Source organism: Ursus maritimus, unplaced genomic scaffold (assembly GCF_017311325.1).
Source record: "Ursus maritimus isolate PB19 unplaced genomic scaffold, ASM1731132v1 scaffold_5, whole genome shotgun sequence".
Taxonomy (NCBI): domain Eukaryota; kingdom Metazoa; phylum Chordata; class Mammalia; order Carnivora; family Ursidae; genus Ursus; species Ursus maritimus.
In genome coordinates, this window is record NW_024426663.1 from 41,843,376 (window position 1) to 41,862,162 (window position 18,787).

An 18,787-nucleotide genomic window follows, 5' to 3' on the forward strand; every position below is an offset into this window, starting at 1 on the left:
CCGAAAGACTCCACCAAAAAATTGCTAGAACTAATACACGAATTCAATAAGGTTGCAGGATACAAAATCAATGTACATAAATCTGCCGCATTTCTATACACCAATAATGAAGCAGCAGAATGAGAGAGGAATCAATTCCATTTACAACTGCACCAAAACCAGTAAGATACCTAGAAATAAGCCTAACCAAAGAGGTAAAATATCTGTACTGTGAAAACCATAAAACACTTATGAAAGAAATTGAAGATGACACAAAGAAATGGAAAAACAACCCATGCTCATGGATTAGGAGAACAAATATTGTTAGAATGTCTATAACACCCAAAGCAATTTATACATTTAATGCAATCCTTATCAAAATAACACCAGCATTTTCCACAGAGCTAGAACAAACAATCCTAAAAATTTGTATGGAACCACAAAAGATCCTGACTAGCCAAAGCAACCTTGAAAAAGAAAAGCAAAGCTGGAGGCATCATGATTCCCGACTTCAAGTTATATTACAAAGTGGTAGTGACCAAGACGGTATGGTACTGGCAGAAAAACAGACATATAGATCAATGGAACAGATTAGAAAACCCAGAAATGAACCCACATCTCTATGGTCAACTAATCTTCAACAAAGTGGGAAAAATATCCAATGGAGAAAAGACAGTCTCTTTAACAAATGGTGTTGGAAAAACTGGACAGCAACATGCAAAAGAATGAAACTGGACTACTTTCTCATACCATACACAAAAATAAATTCAAAATGGATGAAAGACCTAAATGTGGGAGAGGAAGCCACCAAAATCCTAGAGGAGAACACAGACGGCAACCTCTTTGACATTGGCTGTAGCAGCATCTTACTAGATACATCTCCAGAAGCAAAGGAAACAAAAGCAAAAATGCACTATTGGAACTGCATCAAGATAAGAAGCTTCTGCACAGGGAAGCAAACAATCAACAAAACTAAAAGGAAAGCTTCGGAACAGGAAAAGATATTTGCAAATGACATATCTGATAAAGGATTTATATCCAAAAATCTATAAAGCACTTAGCAAACAACACCCCCCCAAAAAATAACAATAATCCAGTTAAGAAATGTGTTGGCGAGATGAGTAGACATTTTCCTAAGAAGACATCCAGATGGGTAACAAACACATGAAATGTTGCTCAACATCTCTCCCCACCGGGGAAATATAAATCAAAACTACAATGAGATACTACCTCACATCTGTCAGAATGGCTACAATTAACAACACAGGAAACAACAGATGTTAGCGAGGATGCAGAGAAAAGGGAACCCTCTTACACTGCTGGTGGGACTGCGAACTGGTTCAGCCACTCTGGAAAACAATATGGAGGTTCCTCAAAAAGGTAAAAATAGAACTACCTTACAATACAGCAATTGCACTACTAGATATCTAGCCAAAGGATGCAAAAACACTAATTTGAAGGAATATATGCACCCTGATGTCTATAGCAGTATTATCAACAATAGCCAAATTATGGAGAGAGCCCAAATGTCCATCTACCGGTGAATGGATAAAGAAAGTGTGGTGTATATATACAATGGAATATTACTCAGCCATAAAAAAGAATGAAATCTTGACATTTGCAACAATATGCATGGACCTAGAGAGCATTATGCTAAGTGAAGTAAGTCCACCAGAGAAAGACAAATACCATATGCTCTCACTCATATGTGGAATTTAAGAAACAAAACAGAAGAATGTAGGGGAAGGGAAGGAAAAATAAAATAAGATAAAAACAGAGAGGGAGACAAACCATAAGAGACTCCTAACTACAGAAAAAACTGAGGGCTGCTGGAAGGGAGGTGGGTGGGGGGATGGTCTAAATGGGTGATGGTTACGGAAGGCACTTACTGTGTTGAGCACTATGTTTTATATGTAAGTGATGAATCACCAAATTCTACTTCTGAAACCAGTATTACACTATCTGTTAACTAACTGGAATTTAAATAAAAGCTTGAAAAAAAGAGTTATGCTTTTATGCTTTTAATAAACAAAGCACAGAAAATAAATAACTTTAAATGATATACTCAGCTGAGGGGGGAAAAGTTTAATTAGAATCTCTGCAAAGGGTGCAATTTGTCATTTGGACCACAAGATGGAGGCACCTTGAAGGCAACAAAGACGAAAGGAAATAGCTTCTTCTGTGTTAAAATTACAAAACTAATTTTAAAAAATTATATATATTCCTAAGTCATATTTTAAAAATGGAAATTTATTCTAACAATGATATAATGAAGTCTGTACTATGATTCTGAAGATAATTCTCTATCCAATCCCACTCAATTGTCAACTCTCAAAAGCAAGCATGTCAACTCAATTTTGTAATTCTCGTAGAGAAACACTTAGAAAGTTTTAAAATAGCAGCTGAAATGAATTGCTGAACTGAGTAGTACTCTAAGAGGGGGAGGCCTAAGTAAGAAAAGTTAACAGTTCCATCTGATTTACACTGACACAGAGAAACTAGGTTTTGCACAAATATGTTAATACAAATGGAGTTCATCACTAACCTTGACAAATCAACAAAAGATGTATTATTTTTCTTATTTGTTATAATTCTTCCACAAGTACAGTGAATCATGACAAGGGCCAGGAATAGTGCCTAATACACAGTATTTAATACTAATTATCATTATTGCCATTACCATTCTCAATGTAAAGCAATTACAAAAACTTCAAAGCAAAAGAGGACAGTGATTCTTTTCTCTTACATATTTTCAGCCTGACTTAGAAACAGGTATAATATATTCTAGTCACTCTTTCATTATTGGTTTCCGTTTTGGCTAAAAAAAGAAAAGAAAAGAAAAAAATCCTGCATTTCCCTGGCAGGGAAAGACAGAATTCAAGATTAAGGATGCTTATGTTCATTTTAAAGCCAGTATAAAGGACTGACATGTAGGACTGTGACATTGCATCCTCCTGTTCTTCTTGTAGATGAAAGTATGACACAGATGCGGTTCTACTGGTATGAGACAGGAATGCAATCAAGAACTACAGGGAAAATGTTGGTATTCTCTGTTCACTAAAAAACAATTCAGTGTTCAAGTACATGAATGCAGACATATGCAAATGTAGGGAATTCGGTAAGCAACTGAAATAATCTCAGAAGAAAACACAATTAAGGAGTGAAATATTAAAATGGAGATCAGAAAATTAAAAATCTACCTTCAGACCACCTTAAGACAACCTATATAAAAAGTTTGTAATTATTATTTTATATTCAACAAGGTATTTTAAAGTAAGTTCAACTTCTTCTAGATATCCCTAAAGAAAAAGCTTATTTTAGTTAATATCATAAAATATTTTAGGGTATTCTATCAATTTGATGATGTCCATGGTAATGATTACATTGTGATCTCTGACAAGTCAAGACAGAATATTGCTTACTATTCTAAAAATTATATGTATTATTTTTAAATTTTTGGTCACTTCTTCAAAATATAATTGCCTTTTATAACATTGTTCATTACTGACTAGGAAAAATCCATAGAGTCATTTTAAAATTTTTGTCTTTTTGTTTTTTTTAAAGATTTTATTTATTTATTTGACAGAGAGAGACAGCCAGCGAGAGAGGGAACACAAGCAGGGGGAGTGGGAGAGGAAGAAGCAGGCTCCCAGCAGAGGAGCCTGATGCGGGGCTCGATCCCAGAATGCTGGGATCATGCCCTGAGCCAAAGGCAGATGCTTAATGACTGAGCCACCCAGGCGCCCCTTAAAATTTTTGTCTTAAGAGTCAGCAGTTTATAAAGCAGTAATACAGGGTTTATTTAGAGGAAAAAATATAAATCCAATTATTTAATTAATTTATTTATTTATTAAGATTATTTATTTATCTATGGGAGGAGTGGGGGAGAAGAAAAGGAGAGGGACGAGCAGAGCCAGACACAGGGCTCCATCCCAGGACCCTGAGATCGTGACCTGAGCTGAAACCAAGAGTTGGATGCTTAACGCACTGAGCCACCCAGGTGCTCTTAAATCCAATTATTTTAGAGAAACGATGCTTTCTTCAAATCAGCTCAAAGAAAATTGTTTAATAAACTGGCACCATACAATTATTTTAAACAATGCTGCCACCTGCTGGAAAAATCTGAAATGTTTTCGTTATTTCCCAAATGTTAAACTATCACATTAAAGACCTGTATCATGATCTTCCCATTACCTTCTAAATCAAGACACACCTTATTTAATAATTCTGACCATGTGATTTGTCTGGTTCTTAATAACAACATCTTAATCAAGTACTAATTCATTATAGATTTTAATATATTTAAATACTAAATACAAACAGGTTGAGGCAACATATCAAAAACAAAGCAACTCTGTAATTATATGTAACAGTAGATGATGCAGGTTTTGGATTATCAGATGATGATATATTTACCCTTAAGGTAAAAAAATAAGGCTGGGTATCTTAACAGAAGTTTAAGGCTAGCAATAAAACTAAGTTTGGAAGGTCACTGACTAAGCTAAGTTCAATTGGAACCACATTAGAAAAGTTATGGAAAAGATATTCTTATTTCTAATGAGAGCATTTTAGATCGCGAAGAATAATTTGGCCATTCATCATAAATAAAAAACATACATCCTTTAATCACGTGTTGTAAGATTTGTGGTTTTTAAAATTTTCCTTTGTTTTTGTTTTTATAATTCTGGATTCACAAATACCTCAATTCATTGAACAGCTGTTTTGTGAGTAACTACTCTGTACCCAGGAACATATGCATGAAGCTTATTTAAGTATTCAGAAATGAAACAATCACTTCACCTTGAAAAAGAGAATAACAATCCCTAGTTATATACGTGCTGTAAGGACATGAAATAGAGTTGGCACTTGACAAATGGTAGTTACCATTAATGTGACCATTACTAAAATGACTGGAGGCTATGCTAAATTAAGAACAAAATGGAGGAGGGGCGTCCCAGTGGCTCAGTCATTAAGCGTCTGCCTTCGGCTCAGGGCGTGATACTGGCGGTATGGGATTGAGCCCCACATCAGGCTCCTCCGCTGGGAGCCTGCTTCTTCCTCTCCCACTCCCCCTGCTTGTGTTGCCTCTCTCACTGGCTGTCTCTCTCTCCGTCAAATAAATAAATAAAATCTTAAAAAAAAAAAAAAAAGAACAAAATGGAGGAAAAAACTTCAGTTTAAAATAGCCATTGATTGGGGCACCTGGCTGGTTTAGTCCATGGAGTGTGCCATTCTTGATCTTGGGGTTGTACGTTTGAGTCCCACGTTGGGTGTAGAGGTTACTTAAAAATAAAATCTTTAAAATTAAAAAAATAATAAAATAGCCATTGATTTATGTTTTCCTCATTTATCTTTCAAAATATAAGCGGAGGATAAAGCTACACTGGAAAATAGCTAAAGGTATCATCAAAAGCCAGAAACTGAGGCAAATCAATCTGAAATATATAAAACAGGTATGTTTTGCATGAAGCAGTGCTGAAAAAATATTTGTTACATGTGAAATTAATGAATGGTACAGGATGAGCTGGAAGACAAATTTAGGAATGCTGACTGGCTTATGAACTAGCAGACATACATGCCACACTGGAAGAATATGGGTTTTCCCAAAAAGAAGTTCTGAGAGAACCCCAAGCTTAAGCAACAGGCCTGAGAGCACAGGGCAAAAAAATGGTTCAAAAAAAAAAAAAAAAAAGTAAGCAGCAGGCCTGAGATCAAAGTCAAAGGTCAAAAAGAAAATCTGACCTGATATTGGCTTTCTTAAGATTTCTACTTACAGAGGTTAAAAGTGAAGCATCTTGAGTAATGAGTAGAGTTCTCCCAGGAAAAATTGAGCAGAGCCCTATGGGAAGCCACAGACATATAGCATTCATACAGGTATCCCTTGGTACAATCACTTTCAAGTAAAATGAGGGATATGTTGCAAAAGTCATCTAAGGAGGGTAATCAGGAATAAGAAAACATAACCAACAGAAAGCATAAAAAATGAGATGACTAAAGTAAGACTAAATAAACCACTTACTACAACAAATATAAATGGATTCATGCCATCATTAAAAAGAAAAAGTTACTTTTTTTCAACATCCACTCCCAAAAAAGCATGGGTCTGTGTGAAAAGGGGGGAAAATCAACATAAAAAGAGAACTTACAAATTTCAAGAGACTTAAAAACATATTAGCAATTATAATAAAGGTTTTGTTTGGAGCTAAATTTATACAAACTGTAAAAATAAGTCAACAAATCAATTAACAAGACCAAGGACAATCAAGGATATATGACAAAAAGGATATTTGATGATGTTAAGGAATTGTTGATTTTTATATGAGATGATGATTACTGTCAAATTTAAAAAGAGGAGCCTTGTGTTTCAGAGACATATACTAAGATATTTAGAAGTAAACTGACATCATATTTAGTATTTGCTTCAACATAAGAGGAACGATGAGTGGAGCCAGGGAGAAAATAAAATTTAGCCATGAGTTGATATCTCTGAAAGTGAATGATGGGTACATGGAGGTTTGTTTTACCATTCTCTCTACCTTTTTTTTTTTTTTAAGATTTTAATTATTTATTTGAAAGAGAGAACATGCGAGCGAAAGAGCACAAACATGGGTAACAGGAGAGGGAGGAGAAGGAGAAGCAGGCTCCCAGCTGAGCAGGGAGTCCATGGGATGATGGATCCCAGAACCCTGACATCATGACCTGAACTGAAGGCAGATGCTCAACCTACTGAGGCACCCAGGCGCCCCCTACCTTTATTTTTAAAGATTTTATTTATTTATTTATTTATTTATTTATTTATTTGAGAGAGCTGAGAGCCTGAACACGCACAGGGGGAGGGGCAGAAAGGGAGGGAGAAAGAGAAAATCCCAAGAAGATACCCCACTGAGCCCGGAGTCTGACACAGGGCTGGACCTCATGACCCTGCGGTCACAGACCCAAAGCCAAAACCAAACCAAGAGTCCCACATTCAACTAACTGAGCCACCCAGGCGCCCCTCATTTTCTCTACTTTGTGTGTCTGGAAATACTTCTTAACTCAATTGTTAAAAATAAATAAAAGGATAAATAAAACAGAAGTGATTCTCTGGTTAGAACAAAAGGTAAAATCGAACTACTATAACATTCTTTTTTAAAAAAGGAAGTACATAGAAATGATACAAAATACCCTTCAATTTTAAATAAAATTCAATTTTAGATCATCAAACCTCAATTTAAAATTATTACTTTTAAAGTTTGGTCTATACCTCCCCTGATTTGGCTTCTCAAAAGTGATGAGAACTTCCTATTTAAAGGACTTTTTTTTTTTTTTAACCAAAAGCTTGAAATATAAAATTGAGGAAATGTTATTATAAATAATGTGTTTGACACATTAATACTGATAATCCAAATACATGTGAGTCTATACATACCCATATTAATTAGAAAGTATACAAGATATAATCTGGCAGTAAATGCTTTCATGAAAACTTTAGCACAAAGTTTTCTTTGCTTATAATTCTCACAAATGTACAAATAATGCTTCATCAAAAAACTGAGAACAAAATGAAAAAAATCCTTTAGAATGTAAGATTTTCTATTAAAATGTTGAACTTGAATAGATTTATTTCATAATTATTAAGATGCAATAATTTGAAAACCACTGCTAGTAGCCTAGTATAAACAATTCACTATGCAAAAAGCCCTAGTGAGGGTTATACAGTTTTTTAAAATGTATTCCAAAAGTAAATCTATCTACCATGTTTGATGAAACATTTATCCTGGCTTCAAAAAAAAGGCATCACTGTTATCTACTGGTCCGTTGCTACCCCTGCCTTGCCCCCAACCAATTCTGTTTTAGAAACAACTGAAGCTCAGTATCACGAAAAGTAACAACTCCTAAGTAGCTACATTAGATCAATTTTTAATTTATTTTTTTCCGAGTGCTGAAAATTAAATAACTATTATCTGACTAAGCTCCCTGTTAAAAATCATATAAGCTTTCAGGTTTGAGTTCTAATAGCATAAATATCTATCTTCCTAGAAAATTATTGATCTAAAGATTAGATTATAAAAAAATGTCACTTTCAGGATGGACTCAAAGGTCATCAATGTCAGCCAGGTAGTGTAGATATATTCCTCCTTGAATGGGAAGCCCCTGAAATGACAGGGTTCCTGTATATCTGCCTCTAAATCTCATTTTACGATTACTCTCTCCCTACTTGAATTTAAATATCCTTACAGTTTTAGGGATCAGCTCTATAAAGGTGGCTTCCAAGTCTGCATTTTAAACACTAACATCTTTGGAACTACAGATCTGAGTATATAATCACCTGATTTTACAGTTGTCTTATTATAACAAATTCCACTGACTCTTTTACCAACCCACCCTAAAGCCTACTTCTCTATTCACATATGTCCCTCTTAAGCCTTTATTTGCATGCATCTGTACATCACCATCCACAGGCACTGCAGAATTAAAACAAAATCATCTTTGGCCTCTCATCTTTTCTTTCCCCTTCCACCAGTCTACGTAATTATCAAGTTCAAAAGTTTTGCTAAATCAAAACTTTTCTTTCCATTCCCATCACTTGAGTCTCTTAAGATCTCTTTCCAGAATCACAATCTAGCAATGCTCCTACCAAATAGTATTTCAGCTCCTCCCTCTCCCCTCTAGCTCACCTTCTACAGGGCTTCCGGAGTCATTTCTTTAATAGCTCTGATCATGTCACAAGCTTTTCAATGGCTACCTACCAGCCAGAGAATAAAGTGCGAACTTCAGACTTACAGTATTCAAGGCCATCTAGTATCTGACCCTGTCTATCCCCTCAGTAAAACAGCTTTACCAGCATGGGACTACCTTCTACTCTCTGTGTTATTTCCTATCCCTTCCTAGCTCTGACTGGGAATGCTCTTCAGCCACTCTTTCTGAAATTGTATTTATCATTCAAGGTGCTAATCAAATGTGTCCAGATCCTTATCTCCCTAAATCCTCTCAATTACAATTAAACACGAGGCACTCTCTTTCTTCTTCAAAAAAGGTGAACATCTCCCCTCTGACCTAAGTTCTCATTTAAAGGGCCGCATAGATGAACCTAATCCTTTTCTATACAACAATCTTACAAATTTCTGAAGCTGCTCCTAAATCTTCTCTTTACATGAAATTTCCTCAAAATTCACAGCTAATAGTCATAGCATAATTTCTAGAAATTTTCATCTTCATAACTACTCCTGTCTGGACACTCTAGACCTTCAATCACCTCTCCTAAAGTGTGGTGTCCAGAGCCAAACACAATACACCAAACCTTGTTTTTTGGAAATTATGCACAATATTCACCTTCCTTCCCAAATTTGGACATTCACAATGTCTATTAGGAAATTAACAATTCAAAATAGTCTTTCAGTAATAAACTTGTTAGTTTTAACTGGGTGCAGATGTTTAATAAATGTGCAAAAGATAAAGATGAAAATAATAAAACAAGGTTCAAAGAGGTTCTAGTCAGAATTAAGTATACAGGAATTTACTTTAGACAGGAAGGGAACTCATTTTGAAATATGAGGTAAATGGAACCAGATGGATAAAAACTCGGAGATAGTACAAATAAATAGGGTACAATATCGAAGGAAATTTCTAGACAAAGTTTATTTGGGGAATCTTTTACTAAGCAATCTTCCATAGAGCAAGCAAACTTTCAATAATAATATGTTGATTAACATCTTTTTATTAAAAATGCCAAATAATGCTATCTTCACAATCTTCTCATCCTGAGATACCAATATTTTTTTTTTTTAAGTTAAAATTTCAACAGTCAATCCTAAGCTTAAATTCAGCTGGCTGGACAATACTCCAGAGATTTATTTTAAATTGCATAAGTATCTTTGCTCTCGTTAAATAATATCCTATGTGGAAACTATAGTAGTTCTTTAATGACTGGTGCCACACTAATTAACTGAATTAAAAGAAAAAGTCATTTCCTCTAAAGAGTTCTTAAATACTCTTCAATGGTGGTGTTAAATGCTCAACAATTCATTCAATTCAAAGAAAACTCGAAGAGACCTCTAAAGAATGATCTTTCATACCAAGGAAATAAGAAAGTTCAACGACTCATTTTTGGAAAACTTGCATTAAAACAAACTAAAGATATTTTCCCTATATATAGTGGAAGGCTTAGGAAATGTGTAACAGTATTTACAGAATGTAATATGTGTCTGTGCCATAGGCTTTCAATTTTTCTAAGAACTGAGCAACACAGATATGTTAAATAGCAGCATACAATGATTCTCCTACATCATTAATAAAAGCCTAATTTTCTCACAGCCAAGAGTACATGAATTCCACATATCAAGCTGATAGAAGTATAAATTTATAATCACTTTGGAAAACAATTTGGTATTATAATAAGGTTAAAGATCAACATATCCTTTGACTCACAAATTACGTTGCTTTGAATACACATGATTTTGTTAATTTAAATCTTTCTTCAATCACATTGTATTTTCATTGAAATGATACCATGAAGTTGATCCAAAATTATTTTTAATGGTCAAAAGATTTAAACATATATTTCTTTTTTTTAAGATTTTATTAATTTTTTTGACAGAGAGACAGAGAGAGAGCACAAGTAGGCAAAGCAGCAGGCAAAGGGAGAGGGAGAAACAGGCTCCCAGCAGAGCAGAGAGCCCTGCAGGGCTCGATCCCAGGTCCCTGGAATCATGACCTGAGCCAAAGGCAGACGCTCAACTGACGGAGCCACCCAGGCCCCCCTGAACAGATATTTCACCAAAGACCTATGGATGGCAAATAAACATGTAAGAAGATTCTCAACATTCTCAGTCATTAGGAAAATGAAAATCAAAACCACAATGAGACACCACTGTACAACTAATAGAACGGCTAAAACAATAATAAAAAAATAACAACAAAAACCTGACAATACCAAGAGCTGATAACGATGTGTAACCAGAATTTTCTGCAAAGTGGTATCGCCAATTTGGAAAGAAGTGGGGTAGTTTCTTATAAAGTTCTATACATATGCACACAACCCAGCAATCTCACTCCTAGGTATTTACCCAAGAGAAATGTAAAAAGATTCGCACAAAATCCTGCATGGGAATGTTTATAGAAGCTTTCTTCACAATCACCAAAAACTAGAAACAACCTAAAGTTCTTCAGCTAGTGAATGGATAAACTGCCGTAAACCCATAAATGAACTACTACTTAGCAATAAAAAGGAACAACTACTGACACATGGATGAATCTTAACTGCATTATGCTGCGTGAAATAAGCTGTATTTGAAAGACTACATCTTCATAATTTCATTTATATGATACCTTGGAAAAAGCAAAATTGTAGGGACCTAAAACAGATCAGTGGTTGCCAACAACTGGTTATGAGGTAAGGGAATGAACTACTAAGGAGCAGAGGGAATTTTGGGAGTGATAGAACCATTCTGTATCTTGATTGTGTGATAGTTACAGGACTACGCATTTTTTTAAAATCATAAAACCATACACCAAAAAGGATAAGTGTTACTGTATGTAAATTATACTTCAATAAGAAAAAGCCAACTGACATTTTGCATATTTTTTAATGCTACTGACAACTTATGGAAAAGAAAACATCATTCCTTCTGGATGCAATTTGTGAAGAAACACTATCAACATGCTAGGTTCTTTGTGGACTTTTTAAAAAAGAGACATATTCCCTGACCCTGACAGAGATTAGAAGCTCATTTAAACGGGAAACAAGTCTTAGATACTAAGTTACAGAAAAAGGCTAGGTAAACAATTTTGAGTGATAAATCACTCAATCCACCTTACATGTGCTCTAAGGAAGAAAGGAATAATTCTCTTTGACTAGACCTACCGGAAATGAATGGATCACAATATTTAAAGATCTTAGTGCTTCTCAATAATTGTTATTATTATCATCTCTAACTTCCAAGTGAGGAGGCTGAGACTCGGGAAGACAAATATTTTGTCAGTTTTCCCTCAGCTATTAGGTGTCAGAGCTGAAATTCTAATCCAAGCCCTCTGATCACAAAGCCTGAGATCTTTTGCATCGTGATGATGGAGCAACAATCGAAGAGGTTGTAATTGCTGGTACGTGATATGATTTCACCCGACAGGAACGCCCCCTAACTCCCCAAACTCCACTACTTTGCATGAATCCTAGGAAACACCACGATTAGAGCAATGAATAATCTTAAAGTGAGCTCCCCGGGGTTTTGGAGTGCGAATTCGTGGGAAAGGTAACATAAAACCTTGTGAGGATCTCTTCTCCACAGTGTGCACAGCCCTACTTCTGACAGTTGGACGAAGGTGACGCGTGCGGCCAGCGCCAGAGCTACTGAAAAAGGTAAACACCAAGAAAAGAGGGAAGCGGCGGCGCTCAAGATGCACCTCTTCAATTACACAACGCCGCCTGGTCGCAAGGAGGGCACAGGAGGAGGAAAAGCTACTACCCTGCCCTCCTGAGGCCCTCTGGGAAAAGACCTCCGTGGACTTGTCCCTGTCTGTGTCGCCCAATGGCCAGGACCAGCGCCGGGGCGTCTTCGGCGGGTGGGCTCTCGACCCCGGGAGGAGGGAGCTGCGTGTGCTGTGCAGTGCTCGCGCGGGTCGCGCTGGTGGCACCTCACCGAGGCGCTGCAACCCCGGGACGGCAGGCACACTGTGGGCCGGGCCGCGGCGCCAAGTGCTCAACTCAGAGTGAAGGGGCGGCAGGGTGAACGGATTTGGGCTGTCCCCCCAGGTGACATCACAGCTGTCGCACGCTGTGTTAGTTTACGAGACGCTCTAACGTTCCCCTTATTTAGTGACCGCGCAACCGCCGCGCTCGCTGTCATCTCACCTCTCCAGTTCTTGTATTCCGGGATATAGTAGTATTTGTTCCCAAACTGGTCTGTGCCTACTTGCTGCTTCGCTTCCTTTGACAGCGCTCTCCATAAGGCGCGGAACAATTCCTGAGACCAACCCATGCTGTCTGCCGGGATTTAAGCACGAATCGCAGTCGGATCCGCCACGGCCGAAACTCTCACGCTCTCCAACCGCGGACCCCGCCCACCCACTACTCACGCCCTTCCAGTAACGGCGCTCACCATTGGTCGGACGGCATCTTGCTTTACCAATGGGAGACTCCACTGTTACAGCCCGGCTTCCGAGCTCTGTCATGGCGGCGTTCAGTTTTCTGGCCGGTGTGAAGGAACGAGATGTTAGGGTTTTTTTTAGCGAGACAAGCGGGTTTGGACGACCCTCTTCGCCTCCGGAGAGCGGAGTCCACACGGAGGTAAAGAAAACCTTACTGTTTTTCTCAAGCCATTTAAAATCTGGACCAGTGTGTTAGCCTTGCCTCCCACTTCCCGCCTCATCGTTTATTTCCACCAAATTCGATTTAATTTCTTCTGCTCTGTGGCTTACGAAAATAAGATGCCTTCTGCATGCCTGTAGGCTGGTGGGTGCGCACGCGGATTCTGGGGAAGATCCTGTCCTTTTACCTTACGCCTTCTCCCTCACATTACATTTCCTCCCCACTCCCCCAAGGAGTTCTTACTACTCTCCAAGGATTCCTTCATCATTCAGTCGACATATTTACTGAGCTCCCCCTGTTTGCCAGGCATTGTAAGGGTAGAGCGTAGGCCAGGAATTGACCAAAGTTTAGCATGTCTAGAGCAGACAAGGGGGCCATTGACAAGAGATAAACCTGGAGATGTAGCCCGGGGCTAGGTGAGGAAGAGTCTTGTGTACTGGATGAAGAGATATGAAGATGAGAATAAGGTGATAACTATTGGATTTTGTCATCTGCTTGGAGAGTGGATTGAAGTTGAGAGGAAGAGTGAAAGTCAAGTTAAAGGTAACTGTTCCCCTTGTCCAGAAGAGAGCAGATGGAAGCCTGGGAAATGGTGGTTGGGTCGAAAAGAGTGAAGATATTTTAAAAAATATTTAAGAAATAGATTCAACAAGCTGTGTAAATTGGTTGAATATAGTGAATGATTAAAAGAGAGGAGTCAACAATGATTCCCAGATACCTGCTTTGTATCAAGCAGAGTGAATGTAACTGGCCCATACTGACATTTTCCATATTACTTACTTTTTTGTTTTTAATATTTTATCTACCCATTTGAGAGAGAGAGAGAGAGAGCAGGAGCAGGGGGCAGGGACAGGTGGAGAGGGACAAGCAGACTCCCTGGTGAGCGGGAAGCCCTACCATGGGCTGGATCCCAGGACCCTGAGATAATGACCTGAGCCGAAGTCAGAGGCTTAACTGACTGAGCCACCCAGGCGCCTCTTCCCATATTGCTTTCAAAGAACCTGTGAAGATTTTCACTGGGAGAGAGGAGGACAAAGTTGAATGTACATATTTGATGCTCAGAAGAAATTGAGATATCTTTAACGTGAGATGGTACTTGAAGTGAGGTGGAGATGAGATCATCCAGGCATTAGAGTAAGAAAAGCAGTTCAATGACCAAAAATCTGAGAAACATCAACATTTAAAGTTAGGCAGAAGAGACTACAAATGAACTGTTGGAGTAAAACCAGGGCAAGGAAGTGTCTCAAACTGAAAGAAGACTGTTTAAGGAGGAAGCCCTCATATGTGTCATTTGCTGACCCTAGCCCCCTTCTTTGCTCTCAGTGATTCTCCCTCCCATTCCCCCTCTCTGCTTATCTATTCAATTTATTACTACTGAAATTGTATTGTGTACATATTTTCTTATTAGTATATTGTCTTTTAACCCCTGTGAGAAAAAGAGACATGAGAAAAGAGGCCTAGAAGAGTTTCTATTAAGTGAATGGCACGCATTCAAGAAATGTGAGGAATAAAGGAAGAATTAAAAGTGTGCATCATATTTAACCAACAGGGTGATCACTGATGGCCTTGGGAAAAGCATTTTCAGGAGTATCATGGGAATAAAAGTAAGATTTCAGTGAGTTGGCGAATGACAGAGAGGAATAGAAGTAGAAACTGCCAACACTAATGGCTTTTTAAAGAAACTTAAGGGAAAAGCAGAATACAGTTGCTTATTGAAAAATTGATGGATATAATTTTTTCTAATATCCCAAAAGAAGAACTTACCTGCTGCATTAGTTATCAGTGGATAGGTAACAGAGTGCCCCAAGCATAAGTTATCAATGAATGGATCACAAAGTACCCCCCCCCAAACTTAGCAGCTTAAAACAACAAAAGATTTATTATCTCACAAATTCTAGGCGTCAGGAATCTGTGTGTGTCTTAGCTGGGTCTTCTCGTTCAGAGTCTCTCAGAAGGCTGCAATGAAGATACTGGCTGGAACTGTAGTCATTTCAAGACTTGACTCTGGAAGGATCCACTTCCAAGCTCACTCAAGACAGGGTTTAGTTCTTCCCTGACTTTGATCCAGAGGTCTCCCTCAGTTCCAGTTATTTCTCACGTAGGCCTCTCAAATCACAACGTGACAACTGGCTTCCATCAAAGCAAGAAACTAAGATACCAAGAGAGGACAAGCAAGATGGAAGCCAGACTCCTCATAATTTGATCTCAGAAATGGTATCTCATCAGTTTTGCTGTATTCTGTTCATGAGAAGTGAGACGTTGGGTCTAGCTCACACTCAGAGACTCAAGGAAAGGAAATTACCTGCAGGTGTGAATACTAGGAGGTGGAGACAATGGAACTCATCTCCTAGACTCCCTACCACAACTAAAAACAGACAAAAATAATAAATTATTGTAATGCATGGTAATAATCTTTTGCGTGTTTTTGGAAAGCAATTTATGTGATATTTTGTGTTCTAAAATGTATCAGATTTGCATTAAGTATTATGCTTTTAGAATGGGCAAATATGTTTCAGATACTGCATGTAATTCTAACTAAATAAGTAAACATTAATTTTTTTAACCACATTTTGATCAGTTTTATACATGATTGGGGTTGCATCTACTGTTGTCCCTCTGTCCCCACCCCCAGTCAGTGCAGAGTTGACAGTAATTCTTTTATTTTTTTTTTAAGATTTTATTTATTTATTTGACAGAGATAGAGACAGCCAGCGAGAGAGGGAACACAAGCAGGGGGAGTGGGAGAGGAAGAAGCAGGCTCCTAGCGGAGGAGCCTGATGTGGGGCTCGATCCCAGAACGCCGGGATCACGCCCTGAGCCGAAGGCAGACGCTTAACCGCTGTGCCACCCAGGCGCCCCTTAATTCCTATTCAGCTCAGTGATCCACTCTAATAAAAGCATACAGACGTATCCAGCAGTTTTTATTTCAGTGGTTGCAAAAACTCAAAATGTATGTTTATCAAAATTAGTCTGTCTCCTCTGATAATTTGGCTTGTTTCTACCAAGTAGTTCTGCAATTCTTCCATTAGGATTAGTAAATTAAACATTGGAAAGTGAATGAACTTGACTGTTAGGCCTTTAATTTTAGTGAAAATAGCTGTACTTTTTTTGAAAAGAAGCAGCATTATTTTTTCTCTTGTAAGTTCAGAAGTCTTATGATGTCAGTAATAATTTAAATCATGTGAGCTAGTGAGGGTCTAAAATGCTGGGTTTCTCCAGAGTCTTTTAATTCCAAATAGTCCTTGGTCTGAGGAAGCAACTAACTACTGCTCTTTGTTAAAATTCCATGACCTAAACCTCTTCATTAGAAGAAGTAAAGGTTTGAAATAGTGAATGTCTCCTAATAAGATCACCAGATTAATCCATCTGTGAATGGACTTCATTTCCTGTGTAAAACATGCTGATTCCAGGGTGCCTGGGTGGCTCAGTCTTTGAGTGTCTGCCTTCGGCTCAGGTCGTGATCCCAGCATTCTGGGATCGAGCCCCACATCGGGCTCCCTGCTCAGCGGGAAGCCTGCTTCTCCCTCTCCCACTCCCCCTGCTTGTGTTCCCTCTCTCGCTGCCTCTCTCTCTGTCAAATAAATAAATAAAATCTTTAAAAAAAAAAAAAAGGCACACATGCTGGTTCCCCTAGTATACTTAATACTTGTCCCTAAAAACCTATAGTCTGCTCTTCCTCTTGGTCCCATATTGAACTTGAGTTAGAAGAGGCAAATCTGGTCTCAAAATGGCGGGCCATGATCCAAAGAAAACAGCAGTTGACAAAACTGTTTACTGGTGGTTTGAGCTTTGAAACTACAGATGATAGTTTAAAAGAACATTTTGAAAAATAGGGTACACTTACAGATTGTGTGGTGATAAGAGACCCCCAAACAAAATGTTCCAGGGGTTTTCGTTTTGTGACTTACTCTTGTGTTGAAGAGGTAGATGCAGCAATGTGTGCCCGACCACACAAGGTTGATGGGCGTGTAGTGGAACCAAAGAGAGCTATTTCTAGAGAGGATTCTATAAAGCCTGGTGCCCATCTAACAGTGAAGAATATTTTTGTTGGCAATATTAAAAAAGATACAGAAGAATATAATTTGAGAGACTACTTTGAAAAGTATGGCAAGATTAAAACCGCAGAAGTTATGGAAGACAGGCAGAGTGGAAAAAAGAGGATTTGCTTTTGTAATTTTTGATGATCATGATACAGTTGATGAAATTGTTGTTCAGAAATATCACACTATTAATGGGCATAATTGTGAAGTGAAAAAGGCCCTTTCTAAGCAAGAAATGCAGTCTCCTGGATCACAAAGAGGTGGAGGTAGATCTGGCAACTTCATGGGTCGTGGAGGAGACTTTGGAGGTGGTGGTAACTTTGGCCATGGTGGAAACTTTGGTGGAAGAGAAGGCTATGGTGGTGGAGGTGGTGGCAGCAGAGGTACTTATGGAGGAGGTGATGGTGGATATAATGGATTTGGAGGTGATGGTGGCAACTATGGTGATGATCCTGGTTATATTAGTAGAGGAGGCTATGGTGGTGGTAGACCAGGATATGGAAACCAAGGAGATGGATATGGTGGTGGTGATGGAGGATATGATGGTTACAACGAAGGAGGAAATTTTGGAGGTAACTATGGTGGTGGTGGGAACTATAACAATTTTGGAAATTATGGTGGACAACAGCAATCAAATTATGGACCCATGAAGGGGGGCAGTTTTGGTGGAAGAATCTCAGGCATTCCCTATGGTGGTGATTATGGATCTGGTGGGGGAAGTGGTGGATATGGTAGCAGAAATTTCTAAAAAAAAAAATTCAGAAGAAAAGGGCTACAGTTCTTAGCAGGAGAGAGAACGAGGAGTTGTCAGGAAAGCTGCAGTTTACTTTGAGATAGTTGTCCTAAATGCGTTAGAGGAACTGTAAAAATCTGCCCAGAAGGAACGATGATCCATAGCCAGAAAAGTTACTGCAGCTTACACAGAAAACCCTTCTTGTTCAGTACTGTCATAGCAACAGTTTGCAAAAAGTGCAGCTATTGATTAATGCAATGTAGTGTCAATTAGATGTACATTCCTGAGGTCTTTTATCTGTTGTAGCTTTTTCTTTTTCTTTTCATTACATCAGGTATATTGCCCTGTAAATTGTGATAGTGGTACCAGGAATAAAAAAATTAAGGATTTAATTTTAAAAAAAACCCTATAGTCTAATAATCCCATGCACATCTCTCCTACCAGTTGCTTTATATGCTTACCAAAAATCAATATTTGTCCCTAATCCTGATAAGGCCAGTTTTATTATTCTGATTATGCCATTTTAATAAGAGCTAATGAAATACGACATCAAAAAGAATTGTTATTCTTACAAACACTAAATGGACCACTTTTGAAATAATCCAAACAAATCACTTAAAATAAAATGCTGTTCAATGAGGTATGATTGAGAAAATCATATTATGAAAGAATGGAAGAAAATATAAAAAGAACAGTTTTTTTTCAACTTTGCCATAAAGGAATCACATAGAGCGATTTGGAAAAAATACTTTG

At 38.0% G+C, this 18,787-nt stretch overlaps 2 protein-coding genes and 1 pseudogene across 6 annotated transcripts in view; 2 read left to right on the forward strand and 1 right to left on the reverse strand.

Annotated features, from left to right (window-relative positions):
• Window positions 1-13,030, reverse strand: part of NDUFAF2 (NADH:ubiquinone oxidoreductase complex assembly factor 2) — a 147,829-nt gene extending 134,799 nt beyond the window's left edge. The window contains exon 1 of the mRNA XM_008691386.2: window positions 12,806-13,030. Within this exon, the coding sequence (XP_008689608.1) occupies window positions 12,806-12,932 (127 nt within the window). The 5' untranslated portion in view covers window positions 12,933-13,030. The remainder of the gene's footprint in view (window positions 1-12,805) is intronic.
• Window positions 13,031-13,105: 75 nt separating this feature from the next.
• The window catches only part of ERCC8 (ERCC excision repair 8, CSA ubiquitin ligase complex subunit), a 51,091-nt gene continuing 45,409 nt past the window's right edge, over window positions 13,106-18,787 (forward strand). For 4 of the 5 annotated variants that reach the window (XM_008691387.2, XM_008691388.2, XM_040622242.1 and 1 more), the window contains exon 1: window positions 13,106-13,240. In XM_008691387.2, the coding sequence (XP_008689609.1) occupies window positions 13,164-13,240 (77 nt within the window). In that variant the 5' untranslated portion in view covers window positions 13,106-13,163. The remainder of the gene's footprint in view (window positions 13,241-18,787) is intronic. The other variant, XM_040622243.1, reaches the window with a different exon arrangement.
• LOC103663653 lies at window positions 16,989-18,375 on the forward strand (annotated as a pseudogene).